The sequence below is a fragment of the Symphalangus syndactylus genome, chromosome 6 (genome assembly GCF_028878055.3).
Source record: "Symphalangus syndactylus isolate Jambi chromosome 6, NHGRI_mSymSyn1-v2.1_pri, whole genome shotgun sequence".
NCBI lineage: Eukaryota > Metazoa > Chordata > Mammalia > Primates > Hylobatidae > Symphalangus > Symphalangus syndactylus.
This window is the reverse complement of record NC_072428.2, coordinates 9,388,297-9,414,140: the sequence shown is the minus strand read 5'-3', so window position 1 is coordinate 9,414,140 and position 25,844 is coordinate 9,388,297. Positions and strand designations below refer to the sequence as shown.

Here is a 25,844-nt window from a genome sequence, read left to right as displayed (position 1 = left end):
CACTTTGGGAGGCTGAGGCGGGCAGATCACGAGGTCAGGAGTTCGAGACCAGCCTGGGCAACATGATGAAACCCCATCTGTACAAAAAAATACAAAAATCAGTCAGGCATGTGACGCACACCTGTAGTCCCAGATACTCGGGAGGCTGAGGCAGGAGAATCAGTTGAGCCCGGGGGGTCAGGGCTGCAGTGAGCCGTATTCGTGCCACTGCACTCCAGCCTGGGCAACAAAGTAAGACCCTGTCTCAAAAAAATAAATAAAAATAGAAGAATGAAGACACAACGCCATTTTGCCTTCTCTTGTGGCCCTGCAGTAGGACTAGGGAGCTGCAGGGTTGGGCTGCAGTGAGCCCTCTGGGGTTGAGGAGGTGTGGAGGGGTATTTGTCCCTACGATAATGGCCCCCAGAATCTGGGTTCCCTGAGGTCTTTGACAGTGTTGGGAAGTCCCTCACTCCCAGGCTGTCTACTGCCACTACTTGCTACCATCGGAAGGAAAACACAGGACTTACATGCTTCTCCGCTCAGCTTCGCCTGTTTCTCCCCTGCTGTGGCTAGGAGCTAGAAAGCAAACAGAACCTGGGGGGTCCCACCAGGGATTCACTTGGGTCTAAAGTCCTGCTGGGCGTGCAGCTCATGAGAATGCTTTGCGGCCCACAGGAGCTTTGGGGCTTAATTCCTGTCCTCGGAATGCTGAAGAGTCTCCTCTTCCAGATAAGCGAAGCCTCCCACTCCATGTTCACGTGTCGGGACAGACCTGGAGTCTGATCCAACTTGGCCACTCAGCGGCTGTGACTTCGGGGAAATAATTTGACCTCTACAAGCCTCAGTTTCCCATTCTATAAAATGGAGTGATATTAGACTCCACATCTCAAGGTTGGCGGGTACTAATCGACCAGAAAATCCAATGCTGTCGCTATGGTCATGCTCATCATCATCATATGAGTTCAAACCTCATCAAGGCTTAAAAACAACTATGGGGCTACTCGGCGAGGCTGAGGCAGGAGAATGGGGTGAACCCAAGAGGCGGAGCTTGCAGTGAGCTGAGATTGCGCCACTGCACTCCAGCCTGGGTGACAGAGCGAGACTCCGTCTCAAAAACAAAACAAACAAACAAACAAAAACAACTATGGGGAGTAGAGAGCTTTTAAATAGGATCTATTCTCCTAATCACAGTTGAGGACTCGCTCTTTCCACCAAACTCTTCACTCCTGGTCAGGCGCTCTGTCATTGGTCCTCATGTTCCCAGGGGCCAGCATTGGGTACAGTCCTCAGTAAACACCCGATGGACAAATGACACAAAGAGAGACGTCGCAGCACACAAGTACACAACAGATTTTAAAAGAGACTCTGTGCTGCAAGAGGATGGACTGAGAATAACTTTACTTGTTTTCTGGGAGGAGGTTAATGGGTGGGAGGGGTGACAGGGGAGATCTGATTTACAGACGGACGTGAGACTCCCCAGGCTGTACCCCGGGTCGTCCTCAGCAAGGTTGCCCCGGTGGGGTCTGACGCCCAGGTGGCCCTCCCGGAGCCGGAGCCGGGGCGGAGTCCTGGAGGGAGGCGAAGCGGGACGTGGAGGGGACTGGAGGGGGCGGAGGGGCGGGTGAGGCGAGGCCCGGCCCGCCACAGTCCTGCCTCTGGGCCCCGGGAGCGTCCTCTCCCTGTGTCCGGGCCGGGCGAGGGCTTTAATGCTATGGCCGGCGGGGAGGCCTGGCGGGGCCCGGCGGGGGCTGCGGGCTCAGTGGGGCGGGTGGCGCCGCTCGGCCAGGCCCCCGCGGCCCAGCACTTCGCCGCTGAACTGGTAGGTGAGCTTCTTCTTCACCTTCTTGACCTCGCCCGTCTTGCCGTAGTTGCGCAGCGCGCGCGCCATCTTCTGGTAGGTCATCTTCTTGCGGTTGCCCTTCTGGATGCCCCAGCGGTGCGCCAGCGCCTCCTTGTGCTTGGACGAGAACTGGAAGGTGCCCTTGTCCTTGTCCACCCACCAGATGCTGTCCTTCATGTCGCCGCTGCGGAGCAGGTCCAACAGGAACTGGTACAGGCGGATCTTCTTCTTGCTGCCTGCGGGGGGAGGGCCCGGTGGGAGGGGGGCCCGGGGCCCACATGGGAGCCGCCCCCACCGCCTTGTGCACGCACGGGGACCCGGGGACGGGGTGGCCGGGAAGGGCAGGGGAGCGGCTGTCCCAGCCCGCGCCGGGCGTGCACACACAACGCACCCACACTCACACACACACACACACACACACCTGCTGGCGCGCACACACCCGTTCACACACACCCACACACACGCACTCACCCCCCCACGCTCACACACTAGCACCCCCACAATGCACCAAGTGTACACACATGCTCACACACCCACATAACGCACCCACTCACCCACACCTGCTTACACTCATGCTGACACATCACGCCCACACCCACTCACACACTTGCTCACGCAACGCACCGTCTCACACCCACTCACACTCATGCTCAAACACAATGCAACCACTCACACGTGCTCACACCCACACACCTGCTCACACGTACACACATAATGCACCTGATCACACACGTGCACACACATGCACACACAATGCACGTGCTCCCACACACTCAGACTCACACCCACATGCTCACACACTCATTCACACACCTGCTTTCACACATACACACACCTGTTCGCACACCTACTCACATGCACACCCGCTCACACACGCAGGTGCTTAAGCCTGTCCTCACCCCCTCACACACAGGAACACACACATGCTCACACGTGCTAAAACACATATCCACTCACATACATGCACAAACCTGCTCACATATACACATACATGCTCACACACCCCAGCTCACACCTTCCTGCTCACACACACCTGCTTACATACACCCTCAAACATGTTCACACCCACTCACACATCCACTGACACACACCTGCTCAAACACTCATGCCCGTTCACACACTCACTTATATCACACACATCCCTGCCTACACACACATTCACACACATACACTTGCTCACACACCTGCTCACTCACACATGCCACTCACACATGCCTGCTTACCGCCACTGACATCTACCATGCTCGCATCCCTGCTCACACAGGCACACCCACACACTGCTGACACCCACTGACATGAGCATACGTGCACACCTGCTCACACACAAATGCATTCATGTGCTGACAGACACACAAACATGGCCACACCCACTCTCAGCCACACCAGCTCTCACATTCAGCTTCTCACACACCCACTCACACAGCCACTCGCACACATGCACTTGCCCATACCTGTTCACACACACCCTCTGCACACTTGCTCAGACACACCCAGATCTACACACACTCATGGCACAGAGAGACACACACACCTGGCACACTTCACGGAGATGCCCGTATGCACTCACAACAGATACACACACACATAGAGACAGCCACAGACAGCCCCACAAAACACACACATTGGCAAACATGCACACACACACACACACACACACACACGCAACTCGGTGGCATGGCTGCTGAGTCAGTTGGCCTGGCTGGGTGGGGGCAGGGCGCAGACACGGCCAGGGTCGGGGCCAGGGTAGAGGGCCAGGTGCCCCACCTGTCTCCCCAGGTAGGAGCCCAGGTCCGGGCTCCAGGCCATCCGCCTCGCCGTCAGACACCTCCAGTGGGGGGCTCTGCCGCTCGCCCTCCTCCTCATCTGAGCTGGGCTGGGCTGGGGACAGGGATGGGTACTGGAGGCACATCCGGGGTAGGTAGGAGACCTGGACGGTGGGGGAAGGAGATCAGAGTCAGGAAGGGCCAGTTTACAGCTCAGGGGGGCTGGGAGGGAGGTCAGCTGGGGAGAAAAGGAGTGCAGAGGGCAGGGGATGATGGCAGGCACAGGAGACTGGGGGAAGGCCAGGGAAAAGGGGGGCCAGTTGAGGTGCTGCACATAGGGTGCAGGCTGTGGGGCGAGGGGTGCTGACATCCAGCCCACCCAGCCCTCCCAGCTGGGCCTCCTGGTTTAGGACTGTGGGCACCGGGGAAGTGGTGCCTTGTTCTCCTCCCTGCAAAGGTGCTGTGTGGACCTGCATTAGGCTGGGGTCAGAAGTGGGCGTGCTGGGGGCCGGTGCGTTGGGTCTGGAAGGGGGTTTCATAGGTGGGGTGATGAGTGAGTGGAGGGACCCTGGAGGTCAGTAGGGGTGGTAGAGGTCAGCAGAGGTCACTGATCCAGGTTAGGGTCAGTAGGGAGGGTCACTGGGGAGAGGCAGGGTCAGTAGAGGTGTTCAGTGACTTGGTGTGGGATCCATGAGGGCTAGTGAATGGGGGTGGCAGACAGTGAGGCCCAGGAGGGCCCACAACAAGGCGTTGGGGTGGGGAGGCTTGGTGAGGGTGCGAGAATTATCTGGGGTCTGTCCATACTCGGGGTGAGACGAGATAAGGGGTGTGGGGTCATGAGGTCACTCGGGGGGTCAGGCGGCAGCCGTTGGGGCTCCAGCCACCGTTGGCTCTGTGGGGCAGGAAGCTGAGTTGGGTAAGAGCCTGTGTCAGCTTCCTGTGAAGCTCCCGGGCCCCACCACAGGCCTGGCAGTCTCCTGGGGGACGGGGCAGGCGGTGGCACGCACCTGGTGGCCAAGACTGGGATGGGGTGGCACCATGGGGGTGTCGAGGACGTGCATCTGCTCCAGCTCCATGTGGCGGTAGAGCTGCTGCAGCTGCGGGGGCTGCACGCTCTGCAGTTCCGTGAAGTTGTTCTCAGCGAAGCTCTCGAACTCGCTGTGCACGTGGTGGGGGTGGAAGTCCCAGTAATGGTCTGTGGGGGACAGCCAGGCAGTATGGGGTGAGCTCAGGGTTGGGCAGGGCAGGAAAATGTTATAGTAACATTAAATAATATTGCCAGACCATATGGGGCCTCACCATCTCATTTAACCCTCGCCACCTGCATGGTTACGCTAGCACTGCATTTTATCGATGAGGACACTGAGGCTTCGAGTGGCTACATAGCATGCCCAAGGTCAAAAGCATCCGGGTCAGAGCCAGGACTCAGGGCTGAAGCAAAGCTCGTGTTCTCAGCAATTCCATCCTGATTCCTGTGCAGTTACACAGACCAGCGTCTGATCCTGGCTCTGCCATTTACTTGCTGTGTGACCTCAGGCACAAATGTGGCCTCTCTAGCCTCAGTGGAGTTGCCTGTAAAATGGGGATCACAGTTATTGGGAGAATACGAATGAGTACACATTTGTAAAACACCTTTCACCAGAGCCGGCCGTCAGGGAAAGTTGATTCCCCTCCCATCCTGTTAAAACGTCCCGGCCAGGGCCGGGCGCGGTGGCTCACGCCTGTAAACCCAGCACTTTGGGAGGCCGAGGCGGGCGGATCACGAGGTCAGGAGATCGAGACCATCCTGGCCAACGTGGTGAAATCCCATCTCTACTAAAACACAAAATATTAGCTGGGCATGGTGGTGGGCGCCTGTAATCCCAGCTACTCAGGAGGCTGAGGCAGGAGAATCGCTTGAACCCGGGAGGTAGAGGTAGCAGTGAGCCGAGATCGCGCCACTGCACTCCAGCCTGGCGACAGAGTGAGACTCTGCCTCAAAAAAAAAAAAAAAACCTCGGCTGGGCGCAGTGGCTCACGCCTGTAATCCCAGCACTTTGGGAGGCCGAGGCGGGTGGATCACGAGGTCAGGAGATCGAGACCATCCCGGCTAACACAGTGAAACCCCGTCTCTAGTAAAATACAAAAGAATCAGCTGGGCGTGGTGGCGGGTGCCTATAGTCCCAGCTACTCGGGAGGCTGAGGCGGGAGAATGGCGTGAACCCTGGAAGAGGCTACAGTGAGCTGAGATTGTGCCACTGCACTCCAGCCTGGGCGACAGAGCGAGACTCCATCTCAAAAAAAAAATAAAGAAAAGAAAAACACCTCCCACGGGTCGCTGAGCTCCCTGGCTGCCCACAGTCTCTCTCTCGGTCTCACACACACACACACACTCACACGGCCTTGTCACATGGCCAAGGTGTGACAGCAGAGTCACAGGGCTGACATTCCTCACACACTAGAACTTGTCCAGGCACACGGTGGCCCTTCCTCTTCAAAGCCATGACCTTAAGCAGTGGCGTCTGTGTTCCCATGAGGTTCCTGGGACCTGAGACTTTCCTGGAAAACCCCCTGTGGGTCCCTTCAGGGTCTGCGGTGGAGGCGACTGAAGTCCAGGGAATAGCCCCACGCCACCGAAAGCCCTGTGTTGGAACAGGGGAAGATCTTCAGCACGAGCACCTTTTCCAGGAACAAAAACTGCCACACATCTGCGGGACTTCCTGGGCGCCATTTGGGGTCCAGAATGAAGCGTGGTAATAAAGTGACAAGATCGGCTGTCTCATGTGGGCCGAAGTGGGCGCCTATGAGACTCCAGGTCCAGGCAGTGTCTCTGGGACAAGTCCGCCACCAGCCATGCGTGTGTGTGTGTGTGTGTGTGTGTACGTGTGTACGAAGGTGTACACATGTCTGCCCGCCTCTCTCTTTCTCTCTCACACAAACACCTGCTCACACATCCCTAATAGATAATGATGATTTTGGGTTCTGGACTGGATCTTGGAGTACTTGCTTTCTAAACCTGCTCAGCGGTAGTTTTGCAGTCTGACCATGGACAAGACATTTTTTTCTCCTGGAGCCTCTCATTCCCCACTCTAAAAGTCAGAAATGCACCTGGGTAGTTACCGAGGCCTTGTCTACATGTATAATTATTTGGCTTCACAGTCCAGACAGCCCAGACTCCCACCTTTAGGAAGCCACATGGCAGAGAGGAGAGAAAGGCAGAGCTGGGCTCAAGTTCTGGCTCTGCCATTCACCACTGTGTGATAATGGGAAGGTCATTGTATTTCTCCAAGCCTGTGTCCTCATCTGTTAAATGGGGCTAACAGTTACACCCATCTCACAGGCTTGTTTTGAGAAGCAAATGACCTATTGCTTGCAAAGTGCTTCGACTAGAACTTGGCACAAAGTAAGACCTTGATAAACATTAACTTCATCATTATCATTATTATTAATAATAATAATAGTTTATTCTAAAGAGCCTAGATTCCCACTGAGTGTGGTTACACCTATAATCCCAGCTACTCAGGAGGCTGGAGAGGGAGGATCACTTCAGCCCAGGAGTTTGAGACCGGCCTGGGCAGCATAGTGAGACCCTATCTCTACAAAACATGTTTAAAACTTTGCCAGACATGGTGGCACACACCTGTAGTCCCAGCTACTTGGGAGGCTGATACGAAAAGATCGTTTGAGCCCAGGAGTTTGAGGCTGCAGTGAGCTATGATTACATCCACGCCTCCAGCCTGGGTGACAGAGTGAGACCCTGTCTCTCTCTCTTTTTTTTTTTTTTCTGAGATGAAGTCTCACTTTTGCCCAAGCTGGAGTGCAGTGGCACGATATCGGCTCACTGCAACCTCTACCTCCCGGGTTCAAGCGATTCTCCTGCTTCAGCCTCCCAAGTGGCTGGGAATACAGGCACGTGCCACCATGCCCAGCTAATTTTTGTATTTTTAGTAGAGATGGGGTTTCACTATATTGGCCAGGCTGGTCTTGATCTCCTGACCTCGTGATCTGCCCGCCTCAGCCTCCCAAAGTGCTGGGGTTACAAGCATGAGCCACCGCACCTGGCTTCGACCCTGTCTCTTAATAAAAAAGTATTCAGTGTGCAGGGGGAGGGGCTTAACAAAAAAAATTTTTTAACTAAAAAAAAAAGAGCCTGGATTAGCACTTGAACAAGCATAGAGCAAATGCTTTTAATACATGTTTCTTTCCTCTTGTTCTCCCTGCTCCTGGCCACCTTAGTCAATGGCCCAGAGAAATAATTTTAGGGGACCATGTTGTCACTGCAGTTGAAGCCCAAGCATGGCACCATGAGGGCAGGGACTGGTTTTGTTCACCTCTGTCTTCCCAGTGCCTAAGTAGAGTGGGCACTCAACAAACATTTCCTGAATGAATGAATCAATTATTGCCTCTTTTTTAAAATAAAAATGTCTTTCTAGGCCAGGTGCAGTGGCTCACACCTGTAATCCCAGCACTTTGGGAGGCCGAGGCGGGCGGATCACCTGAGGTCAGGAGTTCGAGACCAACGTGGCCAACATGATGAAACCCCATCTCTACTGAAAATGCAAAAATTAGCTGGGCATGATGGTGGGTGCCTGTAATCCCAGCTACTTGGGAGGCTGAGGCAGGAGAATCGCTTGAACCTGGGAGGCGGAGGTTGCAGTGAGCCAAGATCACACCACTGCACTCTAGGCTGGGTGACAGAGTGAGACTCCATCTCAAAAAAAAAAAAAAAAAAAAAACTCTTTTTAAATTGAGATGGAATCTCACTATGTTGCCTTCAACTCCTGGGCTCAAGTGATCCTCCCACCTCAGCCTCCCCAAATGCTTGGATTACAGGCATGAGCCACGAAGCCCAGCCGAATCCCAGCCTCTTAAGAAGCCTCTCAGGCCGGGCTTTGGGAAACCAACGTGGGCAGATCACCTGAGGTCAGGAGTTTGAGACCAGTCTGGCCAACATAGCGAAACCCCGTCTCTACAAAAATATAAAAATTAGCTGGGCCTGATGGCAGGTGCCTGTAATCCCAGCTACTCAGGAGGCTGAGGCAGGAGAATCCCTTGAACCTGGGGAGGCGGAGGTTGTGGTGAGCCGAGATCACGCCACTGCATTCCCGCCTGGGCAATAGAGCAAGACGCAGTCTCAAAAAAAAAAAAGCCTCTGAGACTCTCCTTTGCAAAATTATCTAAACCTGAAGCCAAAACAAAACAAAACAAAACTTAATTTTCATTTTCTTTTCTTTTTTTTTTTTGAGACAGAGCCTCACTCTGTCGCCCAGGCTGGAGTGCAGTGGCACGATCTTGGCTCACTGCAAGCTCCGCCTCCCAGGTTCACGCCATTCTCCTGCCTCAGCCTCCCGAGTAGCTGGGACTACAGGTGCCCGCCACCACACCCGGCTAATTTTTTGTATTTTTAGTAGAGATGGGGTTTCACTGTGTTAGTCAGGATGGTCGCGATCTCCTGACCTCGTGATCCACCCGCCTCGGCCTCCTAAAGTGCTGAGATTACAGGCAGCTGGCCTTAATTTGCATTTTCATCTTGCAGTGAGCTAACAAGATCCCGAAACTCTCCTTGCTGTGGGAGAGTTTGCTCTGTTCTTTAGTGAGGAGGCTGTCCTGGGGCTCTGGGATTTGGTGAAATGATTCCTCTCCAGTTGTTGATCCCTGCTTCAGCCCCTCTTCTGGCTCTGCCCACTTTTGCCTTCCCCTGCCCAAGTTGGAGTGCCCTGGTATAATGCCGTATGGATCCTGCCTATCAAACCCCCATCCCCGAACCCACTCCCATTCCAAGGTTGGAGGGACCCTGCGTGCATGCACCCCTTAGGTGTGGGCTAAGAGGCACCCAACTGCCCTGTTTTCCTCCCCATCCCCACCTCTGTTCCGGCTCCACGTTAGACCCACGACGTCACTGTGATGGTCCCAGCCTGAGGCCAGCATTTCCCAAAACTGGTCTCAGTCCACCTTCATCCGTCACTTGGAGAGGCTGGAAAAGCCTGTAAATGTGGGGTCCTGCTGGAGACCCACTGAAGCAGAAGCACTAAGGGGAGCTGGGAATCTGCATCTAAAGCCACTCAAGGAGGTTTTGTGCTCACAGAAACTCTGCAATTCCACCCGGGGTCTCCTGAAGAGGCTGCAGCTGAGACTCTCGAGCTACAATTAAGGTTTCAGGAGGCCCAATGGATACCTCACCTTTACCTGTGATTTAGTGCTCAGGCAATTATGTAATAAATACTGTCTGGTAGGCAGAAATATTCCAAATACACAGCCCTCTGTGAGAACACAGTACAAGGAACCCCTCCTAGTGCAGAGGTCAGCACTCCTGGGCTCTTTGGACCCCATTTCCGGATGACTCTTTGACAACAAATTGCTTTATTTCTTTGTGTCCCTTCACTGGGCCACCCAGACCATCCATTCAGGGGTCACCCATATGCCCCCTTAGCATGACTCTCAGCTCCTTGAAAGAATATAATGTCACTTGCATAACATCTGGACATGGCTCCGGACCCTCATTTCTGCAGACCGGTAGGCACCCAACAGTCAGTAGATCTCAATCGCTATTTGATTAAATGATCAACAAAAGTTAGCTTTTAGTGTATTTTTTATATACCAGACACTGTGCTAAGGGTTCAATCCACATTATCTCATTTAATCCTAACCCTAGCTCTCAGGACGTGGCCACTACAGTATAATCTATCTTTTGCATAGGAGGAATCTATGGCTCAGAGAAGTCCTTTACAGCAGACATTGATAGAATCAGGACCCAAACCCACCTGTATCTGACCCCAAGGACTGAAATCTTACCACTATACCATAGCACCTCTGAGAAACAAGATGACTAATGAAAACTTTAAGTAAGACCTGTGGTGACACTGAGAGATTTTTTATTTCATTTTTTTGAGATGGAGTCTCACGCTGTCGCCCAGACTGGAATGCAGTGGCGTGATCTCAGCTCACTGCAACCTCTGCCTCCTGGGTTCAAGCGATTCTTCTGCCTCAGCCTCCTAAGTAGCTGGGACTACAGGCGCCTGCCACCCCGCCCAACTAATTTTTGTATTTTTAGTAGAAATGGGGTTTCACCATGTTGGCCAGACCGGTCTCAAACTCCTGACCTTGTGATCCCCCCGCCTTGGCCTTCCAAAGTGCTGGGATTACAGGCATAAGCCACTGCACCCAGCCAACACTGAGAGATTTTAATGAGTACTTTTATCCACCTGATCACCATCACTACCCATCACCTGTCATTCTTCATCCACCCTACATCCATCCTTCATCCCCCCATCGTCCACCCATCTATCCTTCATCCATCCATTCATCATGGAACCATTATCCATCCAACTATATCATCCAGCCAGCCAGAAATGACCCATTCATCTTCATCTCTCATTTCCTCCCTCTAAACCAGTTCTCAATCTGGGGCCAAAGTCCTACCCACACATCTCTAGTCTTACTCAGTTTTTTGGTGTCACTAACACCTGTACGTCACCAGTGTAAAAATAAAATCATATTCAAAACAAACCCACAAAAAATGTCAAGGCTTAAGTGTCATTCAGCTGACCTTATCTCCTCAGAACACAACCTCCAGCCTGAAACCCTGGGCTCTTCCCAGGGGAGCAAAAGTGTGATCAAAACAGAGAAGAAAGATGAGGAATCAGGAAAGGAGGGGCCAAGAAAAAAACCTTCTCAGAAGATCATAGACCACTAGACTAGGGCTCCCGAAGCCCAGCCTCTCCTGAAAATTATTCAGACACAGGTTCAGAGGTCGAGGCAGGTGGATCACCTGACGTCAGGAGTTTGAGATCAGCCTGGCCGAGATGGTGAAACCCTGTCTCTACTAAAAATAGAAAAAAATTAGCTGGGCGTGGTGGCAGGCGCCTGTAATCCCAGCTACTCGGAGGCTGAGTCAGGAGAATTGCTTGAACCCAGGAGGCGGAGGTTACAGTGAGCTGAGATGGCGCCATTGCACTCCAGCCTGGACGACAAGAGTGGAACGCTGTCTCAAAAAGAAAAGAAAAGAAAAGAAACAGGCTCAGAGAACAGAGAACTGAAGGTTTCGTGGCACTTGTTACTCTCTACCTTGGATTCTAATTATTAGAGTTTTAATTCTTTCCCTTGTTACAAAGATGGAGCTTGCAGAACCTGTGTTTTATTCATTCCACAGCATCTAGCAATGTGCCTGGCATATAAAAGATACTTAGTATATATTTATTAGATGGATAGGCCAGTGCAAGATGGAGGGCTTGGTAGGTAGAGGGAAGAATAGTTGGAAAGGTGGCTAAGTGGATGATTAGATGGGTGTGTAAATAAATTAATGAATGGATAGATGGTTAGTGCTATGAAAGGATGAAGAAGTATATGGAAATTGGATGGATAGATGGATGGATGGATGGATGGATAGAATTCACATTTTGGAACTCTTTTCTTCATTAATCCTATTGTAGGCCAAGCACGGTGGCTCAAGCTTGTAATCCCAGTGCTTTGGGAGGCCGAGGAGGGTGGATCATTTTAGGTCAGGAGATGGAGACCAGTCTGCTCAACATGGTGAAACCCAGTCTCTACTAGAAATACAAAAAGTAGGCAGGCGTGGTGGCATGCACCTGTAATCCCAGCTACTTGGGAGGCTAAGGCAGGAAAATCACTTGAGCCTGGGAGGTGGGAGGTTGCAGTGGGCCGAGGTCACACCACTGCACTCCAGTCTGGGCAACAGAGTAAGACCCTGCCTCAAAAAAAATAATAAAATCCTATCGTAAATAGCAAAGTCCAGCACACTCATTAGTATAGCTTCTAATTAAAAAAAAAAAAAGAAAGAAAGAAAATAGCAAGTGTTGGTGAAGATGCAGAAAAATTAGGATACTAGTATACCATTGCTGGAAATGTAAAATGATGCAGCCACTATGGGAAATAGATGATGGTTAAATTTTTTTTTTTTTGAGACGGAGTCTCGCTCTGGCCCAGGCTGGAGTGCAGTGGCGTGATCTCAGCTCACTGCAGGCTCCGCCTCCCAGGTTCACGCCATTCTCCTGCCTCAGCCTCCTGAGTAGCTGGGACTACAGGCGCCCACCACCTCGCCTGGCTAATTTTTTGTATTTTTAGTAGAGACGGGGTTTCACCATGTTAGCCAGGTCTCAATCTCTTGACCTTGTGATCCACCTGCCTTGGCCTCCCAAAGTGCTGGGATTACAGGCATGAGCCACTGTGCCTAGCCGATGGTTTAATTTTTAATAAAACTGAAAATAGGCTGGGCTCATTGGCTCACACCTGTATTCCCAGCAGTTTGGGAGGCCAAGACGGGCAGATCGTCTGAGGTCAGGAGTTCAAGACCAGCCTGGCCAACATGGCAAAACCTGTCTCTACTAAAAATACAAAAATTACCCAGGCGTGGTGGTGGACACCTGTAATTCCAGCTACTCGGGATTCTGAGACAGAAGAATCACTTGAACCTGGGAGGCAGAGGTTGCAGTGAGCCGAGATCGTACCACTCCACTCCAGCCTGGGTGACAGGGTGAGACTCCGTCTCAAAAAAATAAAAATAGAATTAGCATATGATCTAGCAATCCTCCTTCTGGGCATATATCCAAAAAAACTGAAAACACGGCCTTTCCACACCCTTCTTCATAGCAGCATTCTTCACAAGAGCCAAACGGCAGAAACACCCCAAGTGTCAGACAGCTGGTACGCAAAACGTGGCACACATGCAAAACGTGGCACACACGCAAAACGTGGCACACACGTACAATGGGAATATGATTCAACCTTAAAGGTGAAGGAAATGCTGACACGTGCTACACCATGGGTAAATGGGTAAGCCTTGAGAACATTATGCTAAATGAAGGCATAAAAGAACAAATACTGTATGAATCCACTCATGTGGGGCACCTAGAATAGTCAAAGTCATAGAGACAGAAAGTGGAATGGGGGGAGGGAAAATGACGAGCTGTTGTTTAATGAATACAGAGTCTCCGTTTTGCAAGATGAAAATAATTATAGGGATGGATAGTGATGATAACATGAATATATTTAATATCACAGAACTATACACTTAAAATGTAAAGAAATGGTTAAGATGGTTTAAAAAATGTTTAATACTATGTGTATTTTACCACAATTAAAAAGAGTAATAGGCCGGGCATGGTGGCTTATTCCTGTAATCCCAGCACTTTGGGAAGCTGAGCCGGGTGGATCACCTGAGGTCAGGAGTTCAAGACCAGCCTGGCCAACATGGTGAAACCCCGTCTCTACTAAAAATACACACAAAGAAATTAGCCGGGTGTGGTGGAACGCCTGTAATCCCAGCTACTCAGGAGGCTGAGGCATAAGAATCACTTGATCCCAGGAGGCAGAGGTTGCAGTGAGCCGAGATCACGCCACTGCCCTCCAGCCTGGGTGACAGAGTGAGACTGTCTCAAAAAAGCAAACAAACAAACAAACAAAAAGCGTAATAAACAATAGCAAATCCTGTGAGCCCTTCAAAATCTATCTTGAATCTGTCCCCCCCATTTCTGTCTCTGTTGCCACCACCCTTGCCCAGGTCATCACCATCTCTTTCCTGGATTATTGCAATAGTTTCCTCAATGTTCTTTTTTCCAGCTCCTATTCTTGCCTCTTTTCCATCTGCTCTCCACCCAGAGTGACCTTTTAAAAAGCTTATTCAGTTGAATCATGAGACATTGGGAGAAGATACTAAAAACTTCCAGAGAGAGAAAAAAAAAAGCAAATGAAACAAATGAAAAGCTAGGTTAATTATAAAAGAAATTTAAAAGAACATGGAGTGGTATCAGACTTCATAGGAAAAACTCTAGTAACCAGAAGACAGTAGAAAAATGCTTTCCAATTTCTAAGGGAAAAAATGATTTTCAATTTAGATTTCCATACACAGCCAAACTATGATTAATCAAGTGACAGCACAGAATAAAAGACATGAGGCAAAACACAAAATAAAACCATCACCACCACAACAAAAACCTCACCTCCCACACACCCTTTCTTAGGAGATGACCATGATAACAAATCTGTACAAAACATTTGCTATTTCCAGGCACTGTTCTAAGCATTTGACATACAGTAGCTCGTTCAGTCCTTACAGCAATCCTGTGAAGTTGGTATTGTCATGAAGAAGTTGAGGCACAGAGAGGTTGGAGATCTTGCCCATTGTCACCCGGATAGCAATGGAGGAGATGGGGGATGAGTTTCAGCAGCCTGGTTTCAGAAGAAGGGTTCTTACCTCCTTGCTACATTTCCCCTCAGAAATATGGGGATGAGGCCCCGGGGACAGTGGCTCACTCCTATAATCCCAGCACTTTGGGAGGCTGAGGCCAGCGGATCGCCTGAGGTCAGGAGTTCGAGACCAGCCTGGCCAACATGGTGATACCCCACCTCTACTAAAAATACAAAAATTAACTGGGCATGGTGGCACATGCCTGTAATCGCAGCTACCCAGGAGGCTGAAGCAGGAGAATTGCTGGAACCCGGGAGGTGGAGGCTGCAGTGAGCTGAGATTGCACACTGCACTCCAGCCTGGGCAACACAGACAGACACCGTCTCAAAAAAAGAAAAAAAAAAAAAAAGGCCAGGAACGGTGGCTCACGCCTGTAATCCCAGCACTTTGGGAGTCCGAGGCGGACGGGTCACTAGGTCAGGAGTTCAAGACCAGCCTGGCCAACATGGCGAAACGCCATCTCTACTAAAAATACAAAAATTAGCTGAATGTGGTGGCAGGCGCCTGTAATCCCAGCTACTCGGGAGGCTGAGGCAGGAGAATTGCTTGAACCCAGGAGGCTGAGGCTGCAGTGAGCAGAGATCACACCACTGTGCTCCAGCCTGGGTGACAGAGTGAGACTCTGTCTCATAAAAAAAAAAAAAAAAAATTAAAAGAAATATGGATATGAGAAAGTACAGGTAAAGAAAGGATGCCATGTGGCTCAGCTGTGAGTAATAGCCACATGGTCGTAACAGTGGAAAATTCAAATACTGATTTAACAAATGTTACCATATACAGTAATGAATTGGGGATGTGTGGAGAAATGCGAGTGTGTGTGTGTGTGTGTGTGTTGTGAATGGCTAACGTTGAATTCTGATTATACAAGTAAATAAAATATATTTCAAACTGAAAAATCAAGCTGTTTTTGAAAAATCAAGCTGCCTGATACATCAAAGGCACTCAATAAATGTTTGCCAATAAATAATGCTCTAAGTCTCTATTCCACATCTTCATTTGTACATTTACATAGCACTGGAATAGAAAGACTGGAGGCCGGGTGCGGTGGCTCACGCCTGTAATCCCAGCACTTTGGGAGGCCAAGGCGGGCAGATCACAAGGTCAGGAGATCAAGACCATCCTGGCTAACGCGGTGAAACCCCGTCTCTACTAAAAATACAAAAAACTAGTCGGGCGTGTTGGCACTCGCCTGTAGTTCCAGCTACTCAGGAGGCTGAGGCAGGAGAATCGCTTGAACCCGGGAGGTAGAGGTTGCACTGAACTGAGATCGCACCACTGCAATCCAGCCTGGGCGACAGAGCGAGACACCATCTCAAAAAAAAAAAAAAGAAAAAAGAAAAAAGAAAGACTGGAAAAATAGCTTTTATCAATCTCTGATATGCTACGTATGTCATGGAGAAATGCAGAATGGCATGATATGAAATTCCATTTTTGAATGAATAAAATATACATGTGTATGTATATATACTTACTAACACTTAGGATTATATACACACAATAAAACGTCTGTAAGGATAAACTAAGGTTCTATCAGTGGGAAATGAGATTGAAAAGGGGGATGGGTTACTTGATATGCTGTTATATTTTTTAAGTTTTTGCAATTAATATTTGTTACTTTAAAAATTAGGCTGGGCATGGTGGCTCACACTTGTAATCTCAGCACTTTGGGAGGCTGAGGTGGGAGGACTGCTTGAGCCCAGGAGTTTGAGATCAGCCTAGGCAACACGGTGAAACCCTGTCTCGATAAAAAATACAAAAAATTAGCCAGGCATGGCGGCACAAACCTGTAGTCCCAGCTACTTGGGGGCCTGAGGCAGGAGAATTGCTTGAACCCCATAGGTAGAGGGTGCAGTGAGCCAAGATTGCACCACTGCACTCCGGCTTGGGTGACAAAGTGAGACCCTGCCTTTTTTTTTTTAATTTTCAAGATGGAGTCTCGCTCTGTTGCACAGGCTGGAGTGCGGTGGCGTGATCTTGGCTCACTGCAACCTCCGCCTCCCAGGTTCAAGCAATTCTCCTGCCTCAGCCTCCTGAGTAGCTGGGACTACAGGCAAGCGCCACCACGCCCAGCTAATTTTTGTATTTTTAGTAAAGACGGAGTTTCATCATGTTGGCCAGGTTGGTCTCAAACTCCTGACCTCAGGTGATCCACCCGCCTCAGCCTCCCAAAGTGCTAAGATTACAGGTGTGAGCCACTGCGCCTGGCCTAATTTATTTTTAGTAGAGATGGGGTTTTACCATGTTGGCCAGGCTGGTCTTGAACTCCTGACCTCAAGTGATCCACCTGTCTCAGCATCCCAAAGTGCTGGGATTACAGGCGTGAGCCACCATGCCCAGCCTTTTTTTTTTTTTTTTTTTTTAAGACAGTGTCTCGGCCAGGCACGGTGGCTCACACCTGTAATCCCAACACTTTGGGACGCTGAGACAGGTGGATCACTTGAGTCAGGGGTTCAAGACCAGCCTGGCCAACATGATGAAGCCCCATCTCTACTAAAAATACAAAAATTAGGCTGGGCTCGGTGGCTCACGCCTGTAAGCCTAGCACTTTGGGAGGCTGAAGTGGGTGGATCACCTGAGATCAGGAGTTCAACCAACCTGGCCAACATGGTGAAACCCCGTATCTACTAAAAATACAAAAATTAGCCGGGCATGGTGGCAGGCACCTATAATCCCAGCTACTCAGAAGACTGAGGCAGGAGAATCACTTGAATCCAGGGTGGAGGTTGCAGTGAGCCAAAATCGCGCCACTGCACTCCAGCCTGGGTGAGAGAGTGAAACCCTGTCTCAAAAAAATAAAAATTAAAATGTAAAAATTAGCCAGGGGTATTGGCATGTGCCTGTAGTCCCAGGTACTCAGGAGGCTGAGGCAGGAGAATAACTTGAACCCAGGAGGCAGAAGTTTCAGTGAGCCAAGATTGCGCCACTGCGCTCCAGCCTGGGTGACAGAGCGAGACTCCATCTCAAAAAATAAATAAAACCCCAAAAATATGTAAAAATAAAAGTTAGAAGATTTTGCCCAGGCGTAGTGGCTCACACCTGTAATCCTAGCACTTTGGGAGGCTGAGGTGGGTGGATTGCTTAAGCCTAGGAGTTCGAGACCAGCCTGGGCAACATGGAGAAACCCCATCTCTACAAGAATACAAAAATTAGATGAGCATAGTGGCAGGCGCCTGTACTCCCAGTGAATCGGAAGGCTGAGGTGGGAGAATCACCTTAGTCCAGGAGGTCAAGGCTGCAGTGAGCTGTGATCATGCCACTGCACTCCACCCTGGGTGAGAGCGAGACTCTATCTCAAAAAAAAAAAAAAAAAAAAAAGGCAAGTCGTGGTGGCTCATGCCTATAATCCCAGGACTTTGGGAAGCCAAGGTGGGAGGATCACCTGAGGTCAGGAGTTTGAGACCAGCCTGGCCAACATGGTGAAACCCCATCTCTACTAAAAAATACAAAATTAGCTGGGCATGGTGGTGCACACCTGTAATCCCAGCTACCTAGGAGGCTGAGGTAGGAGAATCGCTTGAACCTGGGAGCCAGAGGTTGCAGTGAGCCAAGATCACACCACTGCACTCCAGCCTGGGCAACAAGAGTGAAACTCCGTCTTAAAAAAAAAAAAAGATTGTAAATGTATTTAAATTTTCAGCACACACACATACACAGAAGGTTATTCAGATCATGGTCATATCATTTCCCTGCTCAGAACTCCCCAGTGGCTTCCCATGGTGTGTATGATAAAATCCAAATGCCTGCCATGGCCTTCAAGCCCTGCGTGAGCAGTTGACCCCTTTGGCTTCCCTTTCTGTCCCCTGCCCTGTGCTCACTGGCCTCTCTGGTCCTCTGTCAGGGTCCTTTCTGCTTTTGCACTTTCTGTTCCCTTTACCTTGAATACCTCTCCCCTACCTATGGTCACATGTGAATTACGAGTTCCTTCTCTTAGCTCAGCTGCCACCTCGAAGGCCTTCCCTGACCACTCAGATGAAAGCAGCCCCCCATGTAGACACTCCGCATTACATCTGCAGAAAACGGTCTGTTTGTCTGATTCTTTTTTTTTTTTTTTTTTTTTGCTGGAGTCTCGCTTTATCTGTCACCAGGCTAGAGTTCAGTGGCGCGATCTCAGCTCACTGCAACCGCCACCTCCCGGGTTCAAGCGATTCTCCTGCCTCAGCCTCCCGAGTAGCTGGGAGTACAGGTGGGTACCACCACCTGTATTTTTAGTAGAGATGGGTTTTCACCATGTTGGCCAGGGTAGCCTCGATCTCTTGACCTCGTGATCCACCCACCTGAGCCACCCAAAATGCTGGAATTACAGGCATGAGCCACCACGCCCAGTCTGTTTGTCTGATTCCTTATGTCCCCATCCCCTCGCTGGAGGGTGAGCTCTGTGAGAGCGGTGGCCTTGTCTGTTGCTCATCATGGACTCCCCAGAGCCTACAAGAGTGTCTGATACTCAGAGACTATTTAATGGATGGAATAGGGAGGGAAAGTGGATCAGATGGGAAGCGGCTGGCAGGATGGACGAGTAGGTGGATGGATGGGAGGGCGAGTGCATGGATGTGGGGGTGGGTGGCAGGTTGGCTGTCCCCTGGGTCAGTGGAAAATAATCCAGTTGGTCTCTCACAGAGTCCTCTGTGCTTTTCCCTCTCCCCAGCCACTTTGTCCCTCCTGCCTTGAGGAATGCAGTGAAGCTAGCACGGGCCTTGTCCTCTGCACGTTACCTTACCTCATAGATTACATGCCTTACCTCGCTGAATCATCACAGCCCTAGGAGGTTAAGTATTTTCATGCTTTCAGTTTTATAAATGGGGAAATAGGGACTCAGAGAGGTTATGTTACTTGCCCCAAGTTTTCACAGCTGGTGAGTGATGGAGCCAGGGCTGGGCCAAAGCTTTTCCACTAAGCTTTGGTACCTAAAAATGTGGACAAAGAGGACATGCAGGAATTGATGGAAGTGTGTGTGGGTCTCTATGGTTGAGTCTTCAGACAATACCTTCCAGCGGGTATAAAAAGGGACAGCCCGGCCGGGCGCAGTGGCTCATACCTGTAATCCCAGCACTTTGGGAGGCCGAGGCAGGCGGATCACCAGGTCAGGAGTTCGAGACCAGCCTGGCCAACATAGTGAAACCCTGCCTCTATTAAAAATACAAAAAATTAGCTGGGTGTGGTGGCAGGCGCCTGTAATCCTAGCTACTTGGGAGGCTGAGGCAGGAGAATCGCTTGAATCCGGGAGGTGGAGGTTGCAGCGAGCCAAGATTGTGCCACTGCACACCAGCCCAGGTGACAGTGAGAGACTCCGTATCAAAAAAAAAAAAAAAAAAAAAAAGGGGACAGGCCAGGAGCAGTGGTTCACACCTGTAATCTCAGCATTTTGGGAGGCCGAGGCAAGTGGATCACTTAAGGTCAGGAGTTTGAGAGCAGCCTGGCCAACATGGTAAAACCTCATCTCTACTAAAAATACAAAAATTAGCCAGGCATGGTAGTGCACACTTGTAATCCTAGTCAGACCCAGAAGGACTGGACAGCTACTTGGGATGTTGAGGCAAGAGAATCGCTTGGACCCAGGAGGTAGAGGTTGCAGTGAGCCAAGATCGGGCTCCAGCCTGGGCAACAGAGCAAGACTGTCCTAAAAAAAAAGGAAAGAAAGAAAGAAGAAAGAAAGAAAGAAAGAAAGAAAGAAAGAAAGAAAGAAAGAAAGAAAGAGAAAGAAAGAAGAAAGAAAGAAGAAAGAAAGAAAGAAGAAAGAAGAAAGAAAAAAGAAAGAAAGAAAGAAGAAAGAAAGAAAGAAAGAAAGAAAGAAAGAAAGAAAAAGAAGAAAGAAAGAAGAAAGAAAGAAAGAAGAAAGAAAGAAAGAAAGAAGAAAGAAAGAAAGAAAGAAAGAAAGAAAGAGAAGAAAGAAAGAAGGAAGAAAGAAAGAAGAAAGAAAGAAGAAAGAAAAAAGAAAGAAAGAAGAAAGAAAGAAAGAAAAAGAAGAAAGAAAGAAGAAAGAAAGAAAGAGAAAGAAAGAAAGAAAGAAAGAAAGAAGAAAGAAAGAAAGAAAGAAGAAAGAAAGAAAGAAAGAAAGAAAGAAAGAAAGAAAGAAAGAAAAGAAAAGAAAAGAAAAGAAAAGAAAAGAAAGAAAGAAAGGGACAGCCCAAATGCCCTGATTGGCAGTGATTAAGCGAGGGACAGGGCCAAGGCCGAGGACACCTGGGAACACTGATGGAGTCTCTGGAGGAATTGGGGGTTCATGACCGAAATGGGGTGCCCAGGCATCCAATCAGGAGTCATTCCTAGAGTCCCACCCGAGATATAAGGAACCTGCTTGGGCCTGAGCCACGAAAACACATGCTTTCTCTAAAGTGCTCACTCCATCAGGCCCAGCCCCAGGCTCACTGGTTTCCAGCTATGTGGGCAGCGCCCTCATATTACAGGAAGGAAAACTGAGGCTGCAAAAGGCCCAAAGGAAATGCACCCAAGCCCTGTGAACTGAAGAGGGATTGGGCCGGGGAGAAGGCGTCCTTGATGCAGGAGGCCCGACAGCACTGTTTGTGGTGACCCGAGCCACCAGGGGGCGCCTGTCCCGGGGCCCAGCGGGACCTCCTGGAGTCCTGGAACTGCGTGGGAAGGTGGGTGCGCGGTCTCTGGGTCCCCCAGACCGGGCTCTTCACCCTGGTAGGGAGAGCTGGGGATGGAGTTGGAGGAGGGGGACTTTCTCTCTACATTGCCTGGGTTTCCCACCGAGAGGATGTGTTTTTTATATAATTACAAATAAGCTTGAAGGAATTAAAAAGGATATTTTAAAGGCTTTCTAGCCCTGAGAGATTCTAAAAGATGCCTGTGTGTTCCCAGCTGTGACCTGGGGGCCTATCCGCCTACCCCTGGGATATGGCTTCCAGTCTGAGTTCCGGATGAATCTGGGGCCCTAAATGTGGACCAGGCACATGTGGATCCCTAGCTGGGCCCATCAGGTTGAGACCGCCACAGGTGTATCTGCAGAATGGAGCTCCAGGCATGGCTGGCCGCAGGGGTGGCCTTCGGGAGTGACACCTTCCTAGGCTGTGGGCCCTCTGAGGTGCAGACACCCCAGTCGCTGGTCTGCCCGGGTCCCAGATGCCCTGAGGAATTCCCCAGTGACGACTCACCCACTGACTGGGCCGCCTCACTTTGGGTCAGGGATGTCTATATCACTAAGCCAAGATCCACTTTGGGCAACCTCCCGCAGCCCCCTGCTCAGGTCCCAGGCACCTAATGCCTCTCTCCCATCCCCTGAATTTGCTCCAGGACGGAGGCTGGGCTGTGGGGCAGACAGTCACACCCAGAAGGACCGGACAGACAGAAGGACCCCACGCCCAGGCCTCTTCCTCCCACCTCAGCAAACTGGGGACCTCCGCCTCTGCGGAACAAGAGGTCCCCATAGGGTTTCCTTTGGCCCAGGAGTTCCCAATTAGGGGTGATGTTGCCTCCCGGGGGGATCTGTCAATGGGTGGGGACATTTTTGGTTGTCATGATTGGCCATGCCCCTGGCATGTGGTAGGTAGAAGCAAGGATGCCACTAAGCTTCCTACGGTACCCGGGACAGCCCACCCAGGAATCATCCCACCCAAAATGTCAGCAGTGCCACAGTTAGGAAACCCTGCCAACCACACATGGCAGGGAGTGCGGATGCGCCAGCAGGGAGTTTGGGACAAAGAGAGTGACGAGAACAGAGAGGAGGAGGTGAGTAGTTAGGCAGGGGCAGAAAAAAAAGCACAGGACCCGAAGCGGACAGACCTGGGTTCCACCCAGCAGCCATGTGACCTTGTGCAAGTCTCTTAGCACCTTAAGCCTGTTTCCTTGTTTATAAAAAAGACCACAAGGACAGAACCAGCAGATAACCATGGAAGAAATGAGCCCTGCACCTTGACATACTGCAGAGGCTCCATAATGGAGGCTCAGGTGTGGGGGTGCAGCGATGATGCCGCAGTTCACTTCCTCTGAGAGCAAACTTGATCTGATTCTCAGAATGCCAAAGAAGTCCTGGGAATCATTTATTCTTTTTCTCTTTCCAGACCCCAGGAGCCCAGGCTGGGCTGGGGGATGGGGGCGTGGCAGGCCCCATACTCACCGCTGTGGCTTTCCCCATCACTGCTGAGATAGGGGTAATACTCGTGCGTTTGGCGTTGGTACAGATCCGTGTCATAGGGCACCAGGTCTTCCGATGGCTGCTGAGAGAGGAGGTGTCAGGGCCTGCACCATGGTGGGGGACCCCAGCCAGGCCTGCAGCACCCCCGCACGCTGGGTCCCCATCACCTTCCCTGGCTCAGTGGCTGCCTTGGGCCTACAGCCCTCCCTCTGCCTGGAATTGGGACAGAGAGCGGGGCAGGGGACCCAGGAGGCCTGAAAAGGGGTGACAGGGACCTTGGGCGTCAGAGGTCAGAAGAGGACTAGGGTCCCCCTGTGCTAGGCTACTCCCCATAGCCACCTCACGCTCACACTCACACTCGTGCCTATGTGCCCGCATCCTCATCCCACACACCTCTCCTGGTCACACTGATGTGCATGTCCACACGATCCCTGTGACACCCTCACACTCATAATCCCACACGAGGACTCACTCTCGCAGCCCCCACCCACCCCCATGCAGGCGCCTGCACACTGTCCCTCACACACGCATCTTCATACCCCCTCAGAGGTCACCCACCTCACTCAGCTCATGCGCACACGCGGTCTCCTTGATTGACACTCGCATGACACCACGTTCCAGCCATCGACATACATACACCCCCAGAGCCACTCACATTCCACCCGCACACTCACCCGCACAGCACACACTTGCCTGCCCAGCCCCACCCTCACAGCCTATGCCTCTCACACAGCCTGGGCAAGAGTGGCGCCACAATGACCCTCCACACTGATGGCTGGTGCAGGGGTCACCCAGGCAGGCTTAGGGGCTGAGTGCATGGAGGGCCTTGATCCCCTCACTCTCCCTCCTGAGTCCTCCCTATCTTCTTCCTTCCCTCCTCACTGCGCCCTCGCCCCGTCTCCTTCGCTTCCTCCTCCCCCTCCTCACTCCCCTCTGTCCTCCTTTTCTTCCCCCTCCTCCCTGTCTTCCTTCTTTCCTCCTCCTCTTCCTCCCACCTCCCTCCCTCCTCCCTGTCCTCCTCCCCCTACTGGCACAGACACAGGGCCGTGCACACCCAGGAGCCTTCCCAACAGTCATCAGGCCTCCCCGCCCCCGCAGTGTGTGGCCTAGGATTGCACAACCGTCACTGTGGCCCTCAGGGCTGGGCTTGGGGGACTGGGGCTGCCTTGGGAGCCCACCCTACCAGGAGACACTCAGAGTGACTCTGGAGCTTGCAGAGAGGGCTGGGGGTGCCTAGGGATGGCCCAAGGAGGTCTGCCACCTATCTAGCTCCACCTGGAGTTCAGGATTGAGAGGTCAGGGGTCAGAGACAGTGGGCCTGTGGCTTTCTTGAGGCAGAATTGGCTCTTCCTGAGACAACCTCCGTCACCCTCTGCCTGGCCGCCCACTTGGTGGTCCCAGGTGGGAAGGGGTGTCAGGGTGTGGATGCCACAGCAGGCTGGCTTGTCCTGCCTGGTCCTGCCTGCAGCTGGCCAAGTGAGGAGGCCAGGAGCCCAGCACTGAACCTGCCCCTCTGGGTTTCCAGGTATCGCAGCCTCGCTGCAGGATGTCAGCCCGGCTCTGGTCGGGTTGGTGTGATGTCAGGCCTGGGGTGCCTCCCAGCCTCCTGGGGTGGCTCTGAGCCGGGCCACAGTGGGGGAAGGGAGCTGCCTCTAGACCAGGAAAGTGGAGTCAGGTGGGCAGCCTGCCAAACCCTTCCCGGCTCCCCTCAAGCCTCCTCACTCCTGAGAAGTCATGGGGTGGGAAAAGGGAGAAGGGTCCTCTCAGAGGGACCCTGGTCTGACACCTGCCTAAGGCTGCAACTGTCACTCAGAGTGAAGAGCAGTGGCGATCTGCCCTTCTCTTCTCAGGGTCCCCTGGGGCTCTCACTTCTTCACCCCCAAGACCCAGTCCCTGTCCTTGTCCCAGCCTCAGCCCCCATTCTAACTTGTCACATGCTCACCCCAGGTCCCACCCAGCCCCAATCTCAGTCCCAGCCTTGTCCCAGCCCTGTCCCCTGCCGCGCCTCTCCCTCAACGCCAGCCCTGGGGCCAACCCTGACTGCACTGTCTCAACTCCACTCCTGGCTCCTTTCCAGCCCAGTCCCTGTCCCTTGTGGGTACCCCTGTGGGCCCATGACCCCAACCCTTTGGTCAACAATCATGTCCTCTGTGCCAGGCCCCAGACTGGGTGTTGGGGACGCAGAGTTCCATCAGCTTCGGTCTCCAGGAGCCCCGAGGCCATGGGCCAAGACTTCTGCCTGTTGCCTCCTGCTTTCAACCCCTTCCTGTCCAAGGGACCAGCCTCCCCCAAGCCAGTCCCCCCATCTCCCTCCTCTACCTCTCTACCGCCGCCCTCACCATCCTCAGCCCAGCACCCTCCCCAGGAGCCCCGGCCTCCGCCTGCCACCCGAGCCCGGTCTATAAATAACTGTTCAGGCCCCACCGATCACAGCCCCACCGTGGGCCCGGCCTCAGCCCGCCAGGGCATGCTCCGAGGAAGCCAATGGTCCCCTCACTGGGTCTCAGGCCAGGAGTTCCAGGGAGGCAACCCTGACTTCCCACTGATAGCAAGCCAGGAGGGCAGCGGGTGGGCTGGCGGGTTCGTGGGCAAGCAGGCAGGCGTCCGACGGCCACGGGTTGGGCTGGTGGAGGAATCCTGGTACTCACAGGGGGGACGAGGGGAAACCCTTCCATTTTGCACGCCTGTAACATCCAGCCGGGCTCCAAGTCGGTCAGATCCCCTGCCTCGGTGGGGGCCAATGCAGGGCCCCTCAGGATGGGGTGCCCCGTCGGGGGCTGGACGGTCGTGGGGCGGGTGCAGGGCTCAGGCCTGCCCCCTGAGCTACAGGAGCCCTGGGTGAGCCCCCTCCCTTGACATTGCAGGGCCAGCACAAGTTCCTGATTTTATCGAAGGGCCTGCCGCTGGGAGATAGTCCCCTTGGGGTGACATCACCGCCCCAACCCGTTTGCATAAATCTCTTGCGCTACATACAGGAAGTCTCTG

The 25,844-nt window shown here is 52.0% G+C and overlaps 1 protein-coding gene across 2 annotated transcripts; it reads right to left on the bottom strand.

Annotated features, from left to right (window-relative positions):
- Window positions 1-1,363: 1,363 nt before the first annotated feature.
- SPI1 (Spi-1 proto-oncogene) lies at window positions 1,364-25,807 on the bottom strand. Of its 2 annotated transcripts, none has more exons than XM_055281599.2 (5): window positions 25,508-25,807; window positions 22,842-22,938; window positions 4,593-4,780; window positions 3,587-3,749; window positions 1,364-2,058 (listed from the first exon to the last, which is right to left on the bottom strand). In XM_055281599.2, the coding sequence occupies exons 1-5, from the start codon at window positions 25,550-25,552 to the stop codon at window positions 1,739-1,741; spliced, it is 813 nt and encodes a 270-aa protein (XP_055137574.1). In that variant the 5' UTR covers window positions 25,553-25,807; the 3' UTR covers window positions 1,364-1,738. The 2 variants fall into 2 exon arrangements, with proteins under 2 accessions (XP_055137574.1, XP_055137573.1); XM_055281598.2 differs by having other exon boundaries at window positions 22,842-22,941; window positions 25,508-25,800.
- Between the last annotated feature and the right edge of the window lie 37 nt (window positions 25,808-25,844).

Excerpts from the sequence above, each read along its gene's own strand:
- SPI1 (XM_055281598.2), bottom strand. The coding sequence starts at position 25,552 with ATGTTACAGGCGTGCAAAATGGAAGGGTTTCCCCTCGTCCCCCCT. Across the intron at positions 4,781-22,841 it reads TGATGGGGAAAGCCACAGCG|ACCATTACTGGGACTTCCAC; the intron begins GTGAGTATGGGG and ends TGTCCCCCACAG. Across the intron at positions 3,750-4,592 it reads ATCCCAGTCTTGGCCACCAG|GTCTCCTACCTACCCCGGAT; the intron begins GTGCGTGCCACC and ends CCCACCGTCCAG.